Source organism: Cryptomeria japonica, chromosome 5, assembly GCF_030272615.1.
Source record: "Cryptomeria japonica chromosome 5, Sugi_1.0, whole genome shotgun sequence".
Lineage (NCBI taxonomy): Eukaryota > Viridiplantae > Streptophyta > Pinopsida > Cupressales > Cupressaceae > Cryptomeria > Cryptomeria japonica.
Window position 1 is genome coordinate 21,843,461 of NC_081409.1, and position 17,840 is coordinate 21,861,300.

Consider the following 17,840-nt stretch of genomic DNA (forward strand, 5'->3'; position numbering starts at 1 on the left):
ATATCTGGAGCAAGCTCCTCTGGATGTGGATCGAGAAGATCTTGAGGAAAGTCAGGGGGTGCAATGTCATGCCTGGGAGACCCCACAACTTCAAAGTCAACTAAATCCCTCCCATCAAGTGGAGCTAAGGGAATGAGCTTCGTACCAGGTACAAAGTATACATTGAGGAATATTAAATCCCTCCCACCAGATGAAATCTGAACGTTGCCCTTGCCGACAACAGTATACGCTTCACCTCCACCAAAGATCACTGAATCAGTGAAAGGCATGTACTCTGTAAACCAATCCCGACGATGTGTGAAATGTCGGGAGGCTCTAGAATGAATGTACCAGGCTGATGATTGAACATCATTAGAGGAGGTTTGGGCCATGAACGCATGGAAGGCAGATTCCTTCTGATTAGGATGCGTGGCAGAATTGGCTTTCTGCTTGGACCCTCCCTATTTGGATTGCTGGGATGCTATCAATTTTCGACAATCTTTCACCAAATGGCCATATATATGATAGTAGGAACAATGTAAGCTCTTCTTTTTGGAAGACCGCTGAGGTTGACCTTGACCTTGTCCTTTCTGCTGGAAGGACGAAGCTTTACCCTTATACTTATGCAAAGCTAAGGCTGTGAAAGCCTGTTCAATGGATGAACTAGCGCTGCTTCGAGACTGCCACTTCCATTGATATTGTTGGAGCAGCTTGTTGCAAAGATCAAGAAGCTTCAAATCAACACTAGTAGAGGAGATATTGAGCGTATCAATGAAATGCTCGTAGGATCTGGGGAGGCTTTTCAGCGTGATCACTACCATATCCTCTTCCACCATGGTTCGGCCTATAGCGTCTAACTGATCACGAATGTCCTTGATCTTCGTAAGATGTGTTTGGATAGATGACTTCTCATCCACCATGATAGAAAATAACATATTCTTTAGAAAGAAAGCTCAGCTCTTGTCGGACGTTTCATGAAGATCCTTCAAAAGATCCCAGATATCTTTTGCTGTTTTACTTGAAGGCACCTGTGGGAGTTGATCATCTGTGATAGAGAGTTTGATAAGCATGACAACCTCTCGATTCTTCACATCATGTTTGTCTTGATCATCACCTGCTGTTGTAGGACGAGATTCCTTGCCCAAAACAAGCTGATCAAGGCAACGATACTCAAAGATGGTAAGCATACGCTATTTCCAGGTGTTGTACTTGCGGTCGTTGAACTTCTGACTGTGTTCCAACATGATGTTGGTTAATGATGCCATCACAGAAATTGAGGTTGATCGAGGTCAACTAAGTGAAAGCAAGAGACAGAAGAATTTGATTTTTAAAGAAATCAAAATAGAAACAGTTGCTGAAAAAACTGAAACCCTACAGGAGAATTCTGGCACGAATTCCAAGGCATGGATTTCGAGGTTTGGAAGAAACCCAAAAATCAAAAGTTTCTGCACACTTAAAACATCATAAATGGTGCCAAAAAACAACAAAAATCCCAACGTCCACAGAAATAGCAAAAATTGTGAACTGTTTTAAAATTCCAAGGCAAATTTGTTGGCACAAAAATCGAGGCATGGAAAACGAGGCACCCAAAAAAATCTAAGACCAACCCAGAAAAGCTCTTCAACTATGAGTTTTGAACCTCGTAAAATGTGTCTTAAAGAAAAACTATGAATTTTTGAGTAAAATTTGTCGCTGTTGTCTATTTTTTAAAATTCAAAAAATCAAAATAATAAATTAAAAGCCAAAAATTCTAACTACCAAAAATAAAGTAGATAACTAATGATACATATAAAATCTCTTAATAAATTTTTAGCTAGGGGAAGAGCATCAGTAGTTGAGCACCCTAACTTTGCGCTTCTCAAAATCCTACGTGGAAATTTCAAATCATTCCTAATTTTTAACAGTAGCTTGCTTGGCAAGTCCCCTGCTTATAACTAAGCTTTCAACACCACATCATCAAGTATGGTGCCACATCAACATGCTTTTTGCCATGGTGTCCAAAACACCCCCCCCAAAAAGTGAGATCAATAGGTGTGCAAAAGAGGCCCCAATAGTTGTGCAACTGATATGGCATCTCACTTGATTGGTTACTTTTTACAATATTAGTACATTTCCTAACAACTATTGGTACATTTCCTAATGATGATTGATACTTTTCCTTACAAAAATTGATATTTTATGGTTCAAACAATAGATTTTATTTGTTCAATTTTTGAAACAAAAGGTATCAACAACCCTCACCACAATTGCTACATGCTCATTTGAAATTAAAAAATTAGGTGAGGAAGAAGTAAAGGATAATTGAGAAATTAAAAAATTAGGTGAGGAAGAAGTAAAGGATAATTGAAATATGAATGGTAACTCGTGCTATTTCCCTACATGCGAAGATGCAATTGCCAAATATAAAAACGACAGCTCAAATATAACTTCCTCCCAAAATGCTTCTCTAGAAATCCCATTACGTAAGCAATAGTTGTCGACCTGCTATCCCATATACCATTTTTGACCTAGTGAATAGTACAATCTTGCATTACTTTAAATAGCGAACCTAAAACTTCAGGCTGTGCTGAATCGATACCGCAGCCATTCACGCCCAGGGTATAGGGTACAGAGTTGGAAATATATTGATCGCAGCAAACGGGACAAAGCGGAGGGGCTTCATCTCAGACTGTAGCATCCATTCTATTCTCTAAGCAGCGTTAGCAGCCAACCGGCAAAATGGTATCAAATTTACTTCGTATCAAATGAAGTTTTTGTCGTTTAAAAACTTATGCGAGGGTTTGGGGTTTGTACTGTTTAACGACCCGCTGCAGTTTCTCGAATTTGGATGATGTTTTGAAATCGTTTCTTATTTATTTATAATATTTTGTATTTGTATTTAATTACACGATTTTGAAGTAAAATTTCGTTTCACGGGGACTTGTAATGACGAAGATTATTTCTAAACCCTAAAATATGTTCCTTTCCATGTTTTACGTGACTGTTATTTTTTTTGTGTGTGCACAGCCTCAGGGAGATTATATAGAACTTCACAGGAAGCGGCATGGATACCGTTTGGATCATTTCGAGAAGAAGCGCAAGAAGGAGGCCCGTGAAGTGCACAAGCGATCTGCTTTTGCTCAAAAGGTGCCCTTTGATTGATGCAGCTGAAAATGTTTTCTGTTGTTGCACATATGTGTAGTTCCAGACACAGAAAACGTATTCATGTTTGAAATTTAAATCTCACTTTGCCATTCTCTTTCAAGCATGATTGTTTGTATTGATGAAAACAAATCTTATAGGAATGCTACTGCATATGAAATTCCAACGGATATTGTTACCTGCTGAACTTTTTCAACACAAGTTGTCTGATTCGATCATTCATGAACATTAACATAATTTATAATTTGGGAAAGGTAGATATTCAGGGTCCATATTCATCAATAAATAGAACTTTTGGAGAAAGCTGCGTATCAATTTTTTACGTTAATGTTTGAGATCACCCTTCGTGAATATAACCTGCTTCCTATTGAGTACATTAGGACAATTACATCTCCTCCAGCCATTTTTTCATTTGAATAAGTGTACAAATATGGCTCACATAAACAGCTGAGAATCAAAGAAACAAAGGAAAGCACCTAGAGAGAACATATCTAAGTATAGCATAATGAAATATATCCGTATGAAAACACATTTGCACCAAGCTGAATCAATTGAACAGAGCATATAGGAGCAGTTGAGCAAAAATACACCAAAAAAGAGTTAGGCACTTCAGATTCTTATTATGTTTTATCAGCAGGTTAGTAGCAATTTATTTACTACTCTTTTTATCATTTTTTTCCTGATACAGATTCTTGATGAAACTTTGAATTTTCTTTTCAAAGGTGTTAGCCCTGAACTCAACACATTCCCTTAGCCATCAATTCGACTATGGTGTTGGTTGAAAATTTTGTACACTCGGGGAAATATACAAAATTGTGGCTTCAACCACAGTGTGTGAGTAAAACTCTCTTAATTAAAGGAAGGCTCCCCCTATCTATATCTAATACTAAAACTAAAATTGGATGAAACAATAGCCTTTCTTCTCTTTTCAAGAAAGCTAATATCCTTTTCTCTTCATAGAAAGTGATTGCAATTTATAGTAAAACAACAGTAACAACTTTAAAATAAACGAGAGAAAGGAAATGAAGTTTCCTGAAAGTTCAAAGACTTCCGGCACTTCCTTGGGGACGGGACAACAATATCAAGTTCAAAGTTTTGAATATGTGAAGTCCTATCTATCCTTTTCTATATTAATGATATTAAGAACAAATTATATCAGCACAAAGACTGAAATACCTTATTCTTTTCTACATAAAATAGTAAGAACTAGTACGAGCTCAAAGACTCACAACTATTTCTTACAAAATCTACTTCTAAAGTCTCTTAAGAACAAGTGCAAGCACAAAGCCTTACAACTCCCCTCAAAAGAATATTTACTCTAATTTATATTAACCTCCAATACTTGCAGCTCAAAGATTGCAAATCAAATTCGATTAAGCTCTTTATGAAACACTTGCAAGAAAGATAATATGGAACACAAACTCAAGAATGTAGCACAAAGACTTAACACTTGAGCAATCTTCTTCTATTTCTTTCAATTCTTAAATTCACACATAAAAGATCAAAGACTTCTTTGCTGCAAATTTGATAGAGTTTTTGCTTGCTTTCCGAAAGATCCCAATTACAATAGCCCCCCCTCCAGTATTTATCGGAGAGGAGTCATGAGAAAAAGGTGGGAGGATCCCAACTAACTTGAGAAATTCTCTCAACCACCAAGACTTATTCAGTAACTAACTATGACTTATTCAAAGTTACAAGTCCTATCCTAAATTGACTTGTAACTTGTCTACTTGTAATTACAAAAATGCAAGTAATGACTTAAATTGCAATTTCACAAAAATGTTTTTACAAGTAAACATGTTGAAGGAGAAACTACAACTAAAATATTACAATTTTGAAAATGCAACCAAGTGTTGAAAAACACTCGAGTTCGAGCGAGAGAAATGAATCCTTCGAACTTCCAGATGATCATTTGCAGCTCATCAGGATCTAGTTCATTGGTATTTTTAGCCACGATCCTGGTTTTCAAAATAACATCACTGCAACGGAGGATTGTGGCATTATTTCTCTCAAAAGAAGATTGGGTTTCCTGCAAGTAGGCTTGATAAGTCACTAAGGCTTGAATGGATGCTGCTGAAAATTGTTCACTTTTCCATTCTTGACGGATCTTCAACTGCAGATCCGAGAGAACCTTTTCTTTTGCCAATAATTCCCCATCATGACCCATGATGTTGCAAGAAGCTTTCTCACAACGAGAGATCATATCCTGAAAAACTTCCATTCGCAGCCTCATAGCATCATCAATGTCTTCAATAAGTGACTTGAGAACAAGGGCTTTGTTCTCCAAGAGCTCCTGATATTCTAAGTACACAACCCTTGAAGGAATCACCTAATGTTCTAAAAGAACACTTAACTTTTGCTGAGAAATTTTAAGCCAAGTGGTCGAGCTGTCTTCTACCCTTTCCAAGTCTTGTTTGAAAGTATCAGAAACTTGGTTTGATTGTTCTTCAATGATCTTCAATTTGACCATCATTTGGGAAACCTCCTTCAAGACTCGTGCACATAGATTATGAAGCCGATCAACCCAAGATTCTAATGCTTGTACCTTTTGAGCAGCTCTCTCAACTCCTTGAATTGCCTCAGTAGAACTTGAAGGATTACTCACTTCACTAGCAGGTTTTGTGATCTTACGAACAGCTGCAACAAGTTGCCTATTCTCCTCTTCTACCTTGTCTTTCTTGGCTAGAAGCTCATCATACCACTTTACTAGTGAAGCTATAGAATACTGGGCATCATGCTTTACTACTTCATGTGTTTGCTTACCCAATTCTACCCTTGTGACCTTGTAATCAGCAGTTGACATCTCTTCACGTGGCTTATCTGCAAGAGGCTCAACAATTTCAGCCACCTTCATCTTATTACCATCAATTGTTACCCTTGAGATTGTCTTGGCTCTTTTAGCAACCTTGGGCCTAGATTGCTTAAGCTGCTGGTAATCAAAGGTATCAGGAGAAATCTCCTGCTTCTTCCTCTTGGGCGTGAATGAACTAAGCCATGGAGGTAAAGCCATCAATTCTCCTTCAATAGCTGCTGTAATCAAAGGAGAAGCAATTTCTGTTTGAGCAACCGTGGTCATCTTGGGGGAAGTATCTGTCTGGATGGCAACCTTGGCTTGCTCGGTAACCAAAGGACATGAAGTTTGTTTCATAAACTCCTCAAAGCTAGAAGTAGAGGTATTAATCTCTGATAGATGAATGCATGCAGGAGTATCCTCGAAGGTTTCCAGCAAACTCTCTTGTTGATGATCAAGAGGTGGCTCAACCGCTGAAATGGGAATGACATGCTGAGGAAACTCACGAGATGATTTCGAAGCTAGTGACCTAGGAGCATCATCTGATTGCTGTCCTTCTTCTGGATCATCAGGATCAATCACATGAATGTGAAGCTGAGACTTTTCTTTCCCATGAACTATCGCCTCCTCAGGAGGAAGCACCATTGCCCGACTAACCCGCAATTTGATCCTTGTGCTAGAAGATGATGCACCTTCCTTGTTATCAATCTGAATCTCAGACTTGCGTCCAAGAGGCCATGTAGAATCATCTTTCCTTCCAACCTTAATCTTGATGAGCCTAACACCATTACCTTTGAGCCAAGTGTTGGTGTTAGCTAAGATGGACTGAAATCTCTTAAGAATGGAAGTGCATTCTTTGTGTGACCATTGAATTAGAGGAAGTGGAGCTTCTTCGACCTTCCGTGAGACATACTTTGGGTCAATCACATTCCCATCATCAATCATCCCTTGTGGAATGTCCCCTAGGTTCAAGTCAATGATCTGCTCAAGGGTGAGCCGACAATAGTTTATCTTCAAAACTTCCTTTTCTGTACGGAGATCCACCCAGATATCCTCAATGCGATGCACATGTATGAAGGACTTTTTGATCCTTTCCTTCATACCTCGATAGTCAAAATCTGCCCTTGACTTAAACCTTTTGAGTTTAATCTCCTGCCTTTCAGTCTTCCATGGCTTTGGCTTTGACGGATGTGACAAGAGAATACCGACCAATCTTCAATGGGTTAGTTGTAGAAATCCCCATCCCAACCTTATGTTTGACGGATTGATGAGCATGCACAACCATGATCTGTCTTCCCAACTCCATAAGAATAATCCTATCATTTGAGTATCTAGGAAGCATGTATGGCTGCCCACTGTAGCATTTGACTCTCATATAAGTAAAAGTCGGGAATTGAAGGAACAAACAACCATACTCATTCACTCTTTCCCATGCTTCATCTGACACTCTTCTATTCTTCAGAGTCTTGTCAAATTGGCACATGAAGTAACCAAAGAAAGCATTTCGAACCCTCTTGAAATGTAATCTGTTGGGTCTCAAGGGCAGCTGATCATAGTATTCCCACACTGGCATATGCGAGCGATCACCCTTGGTAGAAAGACCAGGGAAATGTCTAAGTGATGTTGCCAAATACACTAAGTATGAATTCATATAAAATGTCATAGTGGAAGGGACTGTGGCAAGTTGTTCACACAAAGCATCACTGATGACCTCTCCCCATGAAATATGATGGGACTGCTTTATGAACATGATAAATTGATACATCCAAGGCTCAAAAACATTAGAAAACTCAAGACCCAACATTCTGCTGAGGAGAGTAATGATGTCTCCAATTTCCCACTTGAAGTCACAACGGTATAACTTAGCCCACCTTGTGAAAGTGGCCCGTGGCTCATGAATCCTCCTATTGATGTGGCGTTTGTAGTCCTTTTCCCTCTTGACATAGTACTCAGCTGCACTATTCTTGAAAATCTCCATATACATAGGTGATGACGGTATTCTGAAGATTTTCTCAATGGTATCCACATCAAGGTGAATTATTGCCTCCCCATCATCATTTGTGATGGTTCTTGTCTCCTTGTTAAAATGATGAGCACAAGCAAGGACAAATTCAGGTTCTAGAGCAGCCACTGGAAAAGAGGAAGCGTGGTGAATGTGGCTGTCCAACAAACGCTGCATATTACTATCCTGTGGATCCTCCACCCTTTTGACGAATTCTGATATGTCAACATGCCCAATTTCTGTATCCTTGATATGATCCATAGGAGAGGAAACTTGTGTAGAAGAAACCTTGTTCTGGTATTTGTCACATTTGTATTTCATCTTCTTTGGAATGGAAGGTGATGGTAAATCTGACATTGAAGAACAACCTGGTATGCTGCGATGAAGACTTAAAAGTGTTAAAGCAACATCAAAATCAACTGCAACTAACATTTTTTCTTCTTCAAATGGGAAGAACTCCAACCTTTGTGCTTCACAACTTTGTGAGAGAAAGATGGGAAATAAATGGGAATGCTTGAAACTTGGCTTTGACCAATTTCCGATCTTGGGGAATGTTTTACAAGTATACAAGTGGGGAAGATTAAACATGCAATCGGATTTTTAAAACCCGAATGCAAGTATACTTGTAAAACGGAAAATGGAGAAATGAGTGAAAAATGAGATTTTGACGTGGGAAATGGTGTGAATGGAATGTATGGATAATGGCAATGAATATGGATGAAAATGGAAGGATTTCGAGAATGTCATCTTCAAGAAAATGGGAATAACTTTCAACCTGTAATTCGGTTCTAAAAACCCGATTTTGAAAGAATGGGTATTTTTCCACTTAGAGAATTGGAATTTCACCAAAAGATGATTAAAATATTCTAATCACATGGGAAGATCAATTATTTTCATCCTACTTGTAATCGAGATTTAAAATCCCGAATACAAGTAAAGAGAGAAAATGGGGAAGATCAATGCAATTCACAAATTGCTTTGCAAAGGGGAAAATCTCTCTCACAAAACTGTTTTAGGCAAGAATTATTAAAATAAACATATATACAACTAGGAAGATCAAACAAGAAGGAAAAATGAAAGAAAACTTATCTTGCTTATCCAAGATGCCTCTTCAAGAGATGAAACAATCTTGAAAGGAAGAATCAGCCTCTTAAATAGAAAATGACACCAAACCCTTGCCACGTTTTTTTTTTTGCAAACTCGGATTTGATTAATAACAGCAAAAACGTGTTTCAAGATGCAAGAAGAAAGGGTCAAATCTTCAAGGAAATACCATGTAGGAGAGACCCAAAGCTAAAGTTCAACGATGGAGTAAAATTGTGTCAAGCAAACCCCAAATCGTGGCAAGCAAAAATGGCTTTGAAGAGGTCAAAACGCAGCATTGAAATATGAAATGTCTATCAAATCAATTGCAACGTGTTCACAAACTCACAAAATCCGCCTTGCTATCATATCGCCTCCTTGATCCATGAATTTCTCCACAAAAATCGAGAAGAATTTGTGGCAAAATCGGTTTAGGAGAGGAAAAATATTTGGTCGGGTTCTTGGAAGTGAACAACAAGTTTCAATTTGCATGTAACAATGAAAATCGGGTTTCTTTCTTCATATTGCAAGTCTAAATGTCACTTTTCATTGCACAAGGCAAAATCGGGTTTTTAAAACCCTTTAGCAAGTTTAAAATGCCTTCAAACACATTTCTAGAGCAAATCGGGTTTGTGAGAGGAAAATACAAGTTATTAACTTGTAAGAGGAAAATAGAATCCCCTCAACAAGTTTTCATAACTTGACTCTAAAAAAGAACTTTTAATGGGGAAAAAAAATTCCCTTTACAAGTGACTTGAAAAAAAAAAACATGTAATAGGGAAATAAAATCCCTATTACAACTAAAGAGCGACTTTAAAAACTTGTAATGGGGAAATAAAATCCCTATTACAAGTAAAATCACTTAAAGAGGAACTTTATAAAAGAATTACAAGTGACTTTTAAATTTATAATTTAAAATTAACTTGGAACTTATCTAAAAAGTTCCTACATGACTTAAAAAGCCAAAAAGCAACAAGGGGGAAATTAAAAGTAAGTTACAAGTTCTGATTCATAAAGTGAACTTGTAATTAACTAAAAATTTTTCTACAAAGATTAAAACAAAAGAAAACATAAAACTTGCAACTTAAAGAAAATTTCCCACCTGCAATCAGGGAAAAAAAACCCGAAATCGAAGGAAAGACATAGCAAACGAACCCAGAATGCGATGAAATTCGAAATGTAGTTCAATGATGGACTGAGGATTAGTCCAGTCCAGGGATTTGGCGAAATTCTGCCTCGGGAAGCATGCCATAGAGTAAAATTTTCATTTTATTACAAAATTTTTATGTAATGGTCCATCATTTTTGAAAACAAAAATGAGGACAACATATGGTTTAATTGAGACAGCACAACACAGAGTAGATGCTCCATCCATCTCATCACTGTCTGTATAATTGTCATTTTCAATCTTGTCTGAACTTGGAACCAAATTTTCATCAATTGCATTTTCTTTACAGCAGATTTGGAGCCTTTAACAGCATCGGCAGGGTTGAAGCTAGGAGGGCAGCTGGAATTCTTAGGGCCACTAGGCTGCTCTGGCCACCCATTCACTCCATATTCAGCCTCTTCAACTCTATCAGTTAAGCGTTGGGTTCTATCTTCTTGACTTTTTCCTGCTTCCTGTGAACTTGAGAAACAACAGCTACTGTTACTTCTCAAGTGTGAGAAGCATTGTGACCTTGGAAAACCTCCTTGTTCATTTCATTCGGTATAAACTGCAAAATTTCAGACGAGCAAACTAACAACAACATAAACAAAAATTTGGACAAAAGAACATCATTTTTGATAGTATTGCTATCAATAATAATGCTTTAAACATTCGATATTCTTTTTTACTGAACAAATAGCCCAAGAAGGAAAAAAACAACTCCCAACCAATCTGGAAAAGGAACAATTATAAAATAAGTGATAAGTAGTTTTCAATTGACTACACACAAGATCGTTTTTGGAATCAACATAATGACAATTAGCACCTACAACCAGATTTTGATGCAACATTAGACACTTAAAAAAGGATTTTGCAGGCCCCAACACACCATACCAAACTCTTTTAAACTCTTAGCCCACATGTTAGCTGCATCAGGTAACTTTCACAGATAATCGACCCTGTGAAACCATTGATTAGAAAAGGGAAAAAAGCATACAAACATTTATTAGAGGCTTTCAACAGTGTACTTCGTCGAATCCATCTCACAGTGGGCAAAAGTTCATTATCAAACCAAAGAATCCTCTTCTTAGATTCTTTCAATTCTAGCTCTTCTATACAGGGTGTAAGTTGTCTTGTGCTGTTTAGGAATATGAAACTTTTCTTGCAGAGTCTCCCAAGGAATTGACACTTCCTTCCCAAGAATGTGATCAACGACTTTTAATACTTTTGCATTACACAAATTAGCAGAACAACCACTAGTGCAGGCGAAATAAGCATTCTAATTGTCAAGAGACTACCAAATAGATTTGAAAGCCAAAAATGTTCTCTGTTACCTGAAATCACCTCACAATCTATAATAAAGTCCCTAGCATAAGCCCATGTCTTCCATATAGATAAATAGGTTTTTAAACCCAGTCAACTTCATGCCTTTTCTTACTGCCTTTTCCATCAGACCCTAATTTTTTTTCTTGACGAACATTTTCATCTGGTTGAAATGAGAGGAATACAGTAGCAAACAAGAGGAAACTATAGTGTAAGAGGACAAGACCTTTTGATGGACTTGGAAGGTTGAAATGAGAGGAATACAGTAGCAAACAAGAGGAAACTATAGTGTAAGAGGACAAGACCTTTTGATGGACTTGGAATGTGTTAGCAAGAGAGAGCAAATGTCCTTGCCACTTTGAGACCTTATTGTTTATTTTATTCATCACCCACTTCCATGTCTTTGTGAAGGAAGAATTGAGAGCAAATGGAATTCCTATAAACTAGATTAATTTATTGGGATCGCTCAAATTCCATTCTTTACCAATTAACCAAGGGGGGATTCTTTGCAATTGGGAATATTAGACTTGCAGACTGTTCAAAATATTTTTTGATTATGTCCTAATGCTAAATAAAATTGCATATATCACCAATATTGGCATGGTATGATGGTGAAGTTGTTGTGTTGTTGTTCTTGCCATCGAGGTTCAAATCCCATTGGGGTGCTATTGTTGAATGCGTAAATGGGGATGAGGTCCCCCATTTGTGACCTCACGGGTTCATAGCAACAAGTCAAAAGTGGTCCTCTTCAAAAAATAAATAAATAAAATAAAATAAAATTGCATATATCACACAATAGTGAAGAATTCAGATACGGAAGCATACACAGATTATTAAAACTCATAACCTGTTTTTCATTCCTTCGAAAAATGTACAAGGAGACCTCCACAGCTAATATAACTCACGGTTGCATGGAAACCAACTTGTATCACACATCCAATTTCCAATCCTTTGGAAAACTTGTTTTTTCAGTCCTTTGAAAGACAATCTGAATGAAATATTTTCAATCTTCTATTTTGCTTGTATCTTGATACTAATTTAGCTAAAAATTAAATCTTCCAAACTAGAAATCTTATGTTACACACGAGATGAATTGAAAGATAAATTTGAATCATTAGTGATTATCTACACTTTATTAGACTTATTTAGCTAAATAAAAGACTTTCAATATTATCACTAAAGTGAATACAAAGTACACTAACTCAAACCACTTGAATTTGTGCAGAAGTTCCTATCTGAGATAAATGACTCAACAGAAGGAATAATGCATCAATTCAAGCTTATCTTTAAAGGCCTTAAACTTATCTTTTGCTAAGGGTTTGATCAGAATATCAACTACATACTGATATATGGAAATGTATTGGCGCTTAACTGCTCCCTTTTGAACCTTGTCTTTGATGAAGTGATATCTGATCTCTGTGTACTTGGACCTGCCATAATACATTGGATTCTTTGATAAATTAACACAACTTTAGTTATCACAATAAATGACTGGGATCCAACTCCTAATCAAACAACCATACAAATAACTTGCAAAGCCAAATCACCTTACAACTAGCAGTACTAGCTGCCATATACGTTGCCTCTGCTGTGCTTAGTGACATTGAAGTCTACTTCCCACCGAACCAGAATACCATTCTTGAACCCAAGCTAAAGTAACACTTTGAGGTGCTCTTCCTATTTGTTACACTATCTTTCCTGATCAAAGTCTGTGTATCCTTGCACTTCAATTCCTATTTGTTACACTACCTTTCCCGATCAAAGTTTGTATATCCTTACACATCAGTTCACTATCTCCAAAATATCTCAGACCATACTCCACTGCACCTTTTACATATTTGAGCACATGTTTTTTCTGCTACCCAGTGCTCCTGTGTGGGATCTACCATGAATTAAGTCAAGATGTTCACTGCAAGATATAAATCTAGTTTGGTGTTGACCAAATACATCAAGGAACCCATCAGTTGCCTGAACAACATGGGATCAATTAGCTCCGAATCTGAAGATGTTACACACTTCAGATTAGTGATCATAGGTGTGGCCATAGTTCTGTAATCCTCCATTTGAAATTGCTTCAGGATCTTCTAACCCTAGCAAATCCCTTGATGGTTTGCTATGTGCCCTAGTTGCCGTTTCAAGTTGTCATTTTTTAGTCTCTAAAAAGAGGGCCAAAAAAACTATTCTTCTTTTTGCTAAGACCTAGTTCACACTTCTAGTTGTCGTTTCAAGCCCTAGCAATCACCTTAAACCCTAGTTGTTGAAAAAAACTTGCAGGTTTGCTGTGTTTACTAGTTGCTAGTTCAAAATCCTAGCTATTGGTTTGTATTACTCACAAAACCTGGTTCTTGTTTGCAAAAATCCTTCCGTGATGGTCTAATAAACCCTAGGTGTTGGGCTTAATCTTCATAAAAAAATGGCTAAAAATCTTCAAACCTTGGTCATGGGTTTTATCAGCCCTAGCTGTGCTGCTCAAACACTTACAGACCCTTGCTAGTTCTAGAAAGAACTGGCCACTTCCCTTGTAAAAACCTGCTAAAGAAAACAAATAGAAAATCTACAATATCTTTTTATGTGCATAAAAAATAGTCATGACTTTTTAGATGATGGCCACGATTTTTCTTGTTGAACAAAATTGCAAATATTTTTTTCTATCAACAACTCATAATTTTTACTAAAAAATCTTGCTTGATTTATTTTTAAAAAACTCGTGCAAATTTATTCAAAGGTCTCTTGTGATTCAACTTAAAATGGATTGTGATTTTTTAAACAAGTGAAGCCATGATTTATCCTTGCCACGGAGTTGTGATTTTCTTTACAAAAATCTGCGATTTCTCCCTTTGTTTGGCTTTGCGATTTCACAAGGAAATCCTACACAAATTTTCTCACAAAAACCCTCTTGTCCTAGTTGTGTGGTTTTCCTCAAGGATCTGGTGCGATTTTCAAACAAACCTTGTCATGTAGCAATTTCCGGAGAGCTTGATACATCAGTGTGAAGAAATTTGATGGATGTGATGGACAAATTTTCTTTCATTTTTTTAATTTGGATAATAGCTCTTTCATCAGTGAACAGCTGGTAGAAATAAAAAATCTGATTAAAAAAAAGTTCCATGCCATGATTGCGTAGTTTTTAACACTTATGTCATATTATGAGTTTAGTTCGGACAGGAAATCACTGAATAGATCATAACGAAAATGATCTGATGATGCCATTTGGAGTGCTTTTCTAACTTGTAATAATGTTTTTACTTATACAGGCTCTTGGTATCAAAGGCAAGATGTTTGCAAAGAAGCGTTATGCGGAGAAAGCTTTGATGAAGAAAACGTAAGTGCTTTGAAATTATGGATTGTCAGTGTGTTTTACAAACAGTTTTAGTGATCAAATGCCTATTCAAGCCAAGAGCCAGCCATTGAGTGAGGCAATTAACTTGTTTTATTAAAAAATTGTGTGTGGAGACCAGCTGTTTTTGTGACACTAATGCTACAGTAATTTTTGATATACTAAATATTCTATTCAAAATCATGATAAGCATTTGTCAAAGAAAATAAGCTTTATTGTTGTTCGAAGTTTTATTTTTGCATTGGATGCAAGCTAATGAGTTCTAAAGATAGTATTACATACCCAAAGAAGTGGAAGTGTGAGCAGCAACCATTTTGTGGTACTACTATGCAGACTGTTTTTACACGCATAATGAAACGTATAAGCATAAAACTTGCAATAATAGAATTATATCAATTTAATAAATTTAGTAGTATAAAAACAAAGTTCTTATACAAGTAGGAAACCTGTGGGGAGTGTTAAAAAGAACACAATAAGAAATGATGCTAAAATAAAACTATTATTTAGTTCATGCTTTGTAGTAATTATTATACTGCACATATATAAATAATCTTCACATATTTTTTGAATTCAGTTTGCAGTGTGGTAGCGTTTCATTTGGACAACAAACTGAAAGTCTCTATGGAATTCAATTACATGGGTTTAAAATGGGAAAATGAGATCAAATTAAAAAACGCTAAAATACTCATATTACTACTGGAAAAAAATTGCAGTAATTATTTCATGAAAAATAGAGTGCATAGAGAAAGAAAATTCAAACTTCAAATAGGAGAAATATATAAAGTTTCAATGTTAATTATTCTTGATTTCACCTTAAGCATATCATTTTCAGTTGATATTGTACATATGCAAAACAAAATTAGAGAGCACAATGGCCAAGGCACCTAGCTTTCCAGGCCACAAATGTGAAGCAGAAGTCTATGAGTACTGTCAAGATATATGATAAAGAAGCAAGTGTGTTATCTAAGAAAAACCCAGGAATCACGCATGGGTTTTTGAAAAATATGCCTGTAATTCCTGGGTTTTTTCCTGGTTTGAAATAGGCATCGCCTTGGTTTTCAATTATCCACCTGTGCCATTCTGACTTAGCATGGCTCTAGGGCTGGCCATTGATTAAACATGATTATTCATGTTCTTAGTCTGGTTTTTGGTACAATGGTCTGTAGTCTGTTGGCTAAAATGATTTTTTAATTTGGTAAACTGTAAATATGTTCTTTTAGTAAACTAGTTCTCATTTAGACAAGCATGGTTTAATCTCATAATCAACCACTTCTGACTGTTTTTGTACATTGGCTTCCTCTTTCACATTGCATCTTCAAATATTGACAATAGCTAAACACTTGAAAGTATCAAAGAATACCCTTGCTTCAGTATTATGGTCATTTTTTCTTCTCTACTTTGGTGTTGATTTATCAATGACATTTTTTTTCTAATCATGCAAGCTTTGATGCTGGTTACAGAAATGCTTGATTAACGACTGCCATGAGGATTCCTTTTTTCCCAAAGAAACTTTATGAGCAGATTAGCCAAGAAGGAAATTAAGTTGTTATGATATCATATCATAGTCTGATTGTGAATATGTAGATAGGATACACACACACACACACTAATGGGCAGAATGGTTCAACAAGACTAAGTGGAGCATGTTGTAATAGCTAAATTAGCAATTGCTAAAAGAAACTCCAATAAAACTATCTTTAGTTAATGTATCTAGGTAATCAAGATGATTCGTATAGATCCATAGTTCAATAGAGTTTCTTGACTAGGGAAGGGTGTGCATGAGGGGAACAATGGCTTAAGTTTGGGGACAAAGGTGGTGGGTGGATAGAGGGAAGGGGTGCAAATACATACAATACTGTTAAAATTAGTTGTAAAAAGATGTGTAAGTAGGGGATGGATAGTGGGAAAGGGACACTAATACATACAATACCTGAAAAATTAGCTGTAAAAAGACGTGTAAGTGGGGGGGGGGTGGGCAGAGGGGACGAGGCACAAATACATATAATAGTTGAAAACTTAGTTGTAAAAAGATGTGTAAGGAATAAGTATAAGAATTACAAATGAAACTTTGGCATACTTATTAAAGTTTAAACTACTAAACATTAAAAAATGGCAATGATTGCATTGAGCATTAATAATGGTGGGTGGAGGTTTGGGTTCAAATCCCCCAGTAGGGATCAAAGGGCAGGCCTACACGGAAGTCTTAGGGCAGAGCCCCCAGTAGGGTCAAGGGTTAGTGCCCCTTGTGGAGTTTGGGGACAAAGCCCCTAGTGGGGTCAAGAGGCAACATCCCTTGTGGGGGTTTGGGAGCAGAACCCCTCGTGAGTCCACAAACTTTCATGATGAATGGCATTTTCACAATTTTATCACTTATTTTATGCAACACCAAGTTGTTACTAAGTTTGAAACTTAAAGAGTGATATGAAGCGAGGCTTAGAAGTTGATGCCTATTTATAAGTTTTTTGTGCCAAGGAAAGAATGAGAACACAATGGCAAAGGAAGTGCCTAAGGCAGGGTAAAGTCCGCCCTACCTAGAGGATGTCCGATGGAGGTCAAAGTCCGCCAAGTTAGAAGAGATGGCACGTGAAGCATGAACTCCGCCCATCCAAAGAGGAGATGTTCCAACCATAAGCCAAGTCCGCCTTGGCCAAGCATGCATCAAATCCACCCAAGGCAAAGATGGCCAGCTAGTCATGAAGTCCGCTCTTGGACTGCCCAAACCCTCTTGAAATCCGCCATGCCAAAGAGGAGATGGCAAGATATTGGTTAAGTCCACCTTGGAGAAGTGAAGGATATGGCAGGACATGTACGAAGTCCGCCTTCCTATGGCAAGGACAATAGCATATGAAGCCTAAAGGTTGCCCTCAACTTTGGCACGACACATGAGTCTCAAACTTCGCCCAATAGCAAGCAAGATTGTCCAAGCAAGGTCAAAGTTCGCCTTGCTTAGAGGATGTCCAGGTCAAAGTCCACCCATGACCAGAGGGTGAATGATCAAGCATGGCAAAATAACTTCCAAACTCCGCCCAAGTCTAAA

At 37.2% G+C, this 17,840-nt stretch overlaps 1 protein-coding gene across 1 annotated transcript in view; it reads left to right on the forward strand.

The window, feature by feature from the left end:
* Positions 1–2,276: 2,276 nt before the first annotated feature.
* Positions 2,277–17,840, forward strand: part of LOC131052899 (uncharacterized) — a 44,854-nt gene continuing 29,290 nt past the window's right edge. The window contains exons 1-3 of the mRNA XM_057987539.2: positions 2,277–2,700; positions 2,986–3,105; positions 14,721–14,788. Coding sequence (XP_057843522.1) covers positions 2,698–2,700; positions 2,986–3,105; positions 14,721–14,788 — 191 coding nt within the window. The 5' untranslated portion in view covers positions 2,277–2,697. The remainder of the gene's footprint in view (positions 2,701–2,985; positions 3,106–14,720; positions 14,789–17,840) is intronic.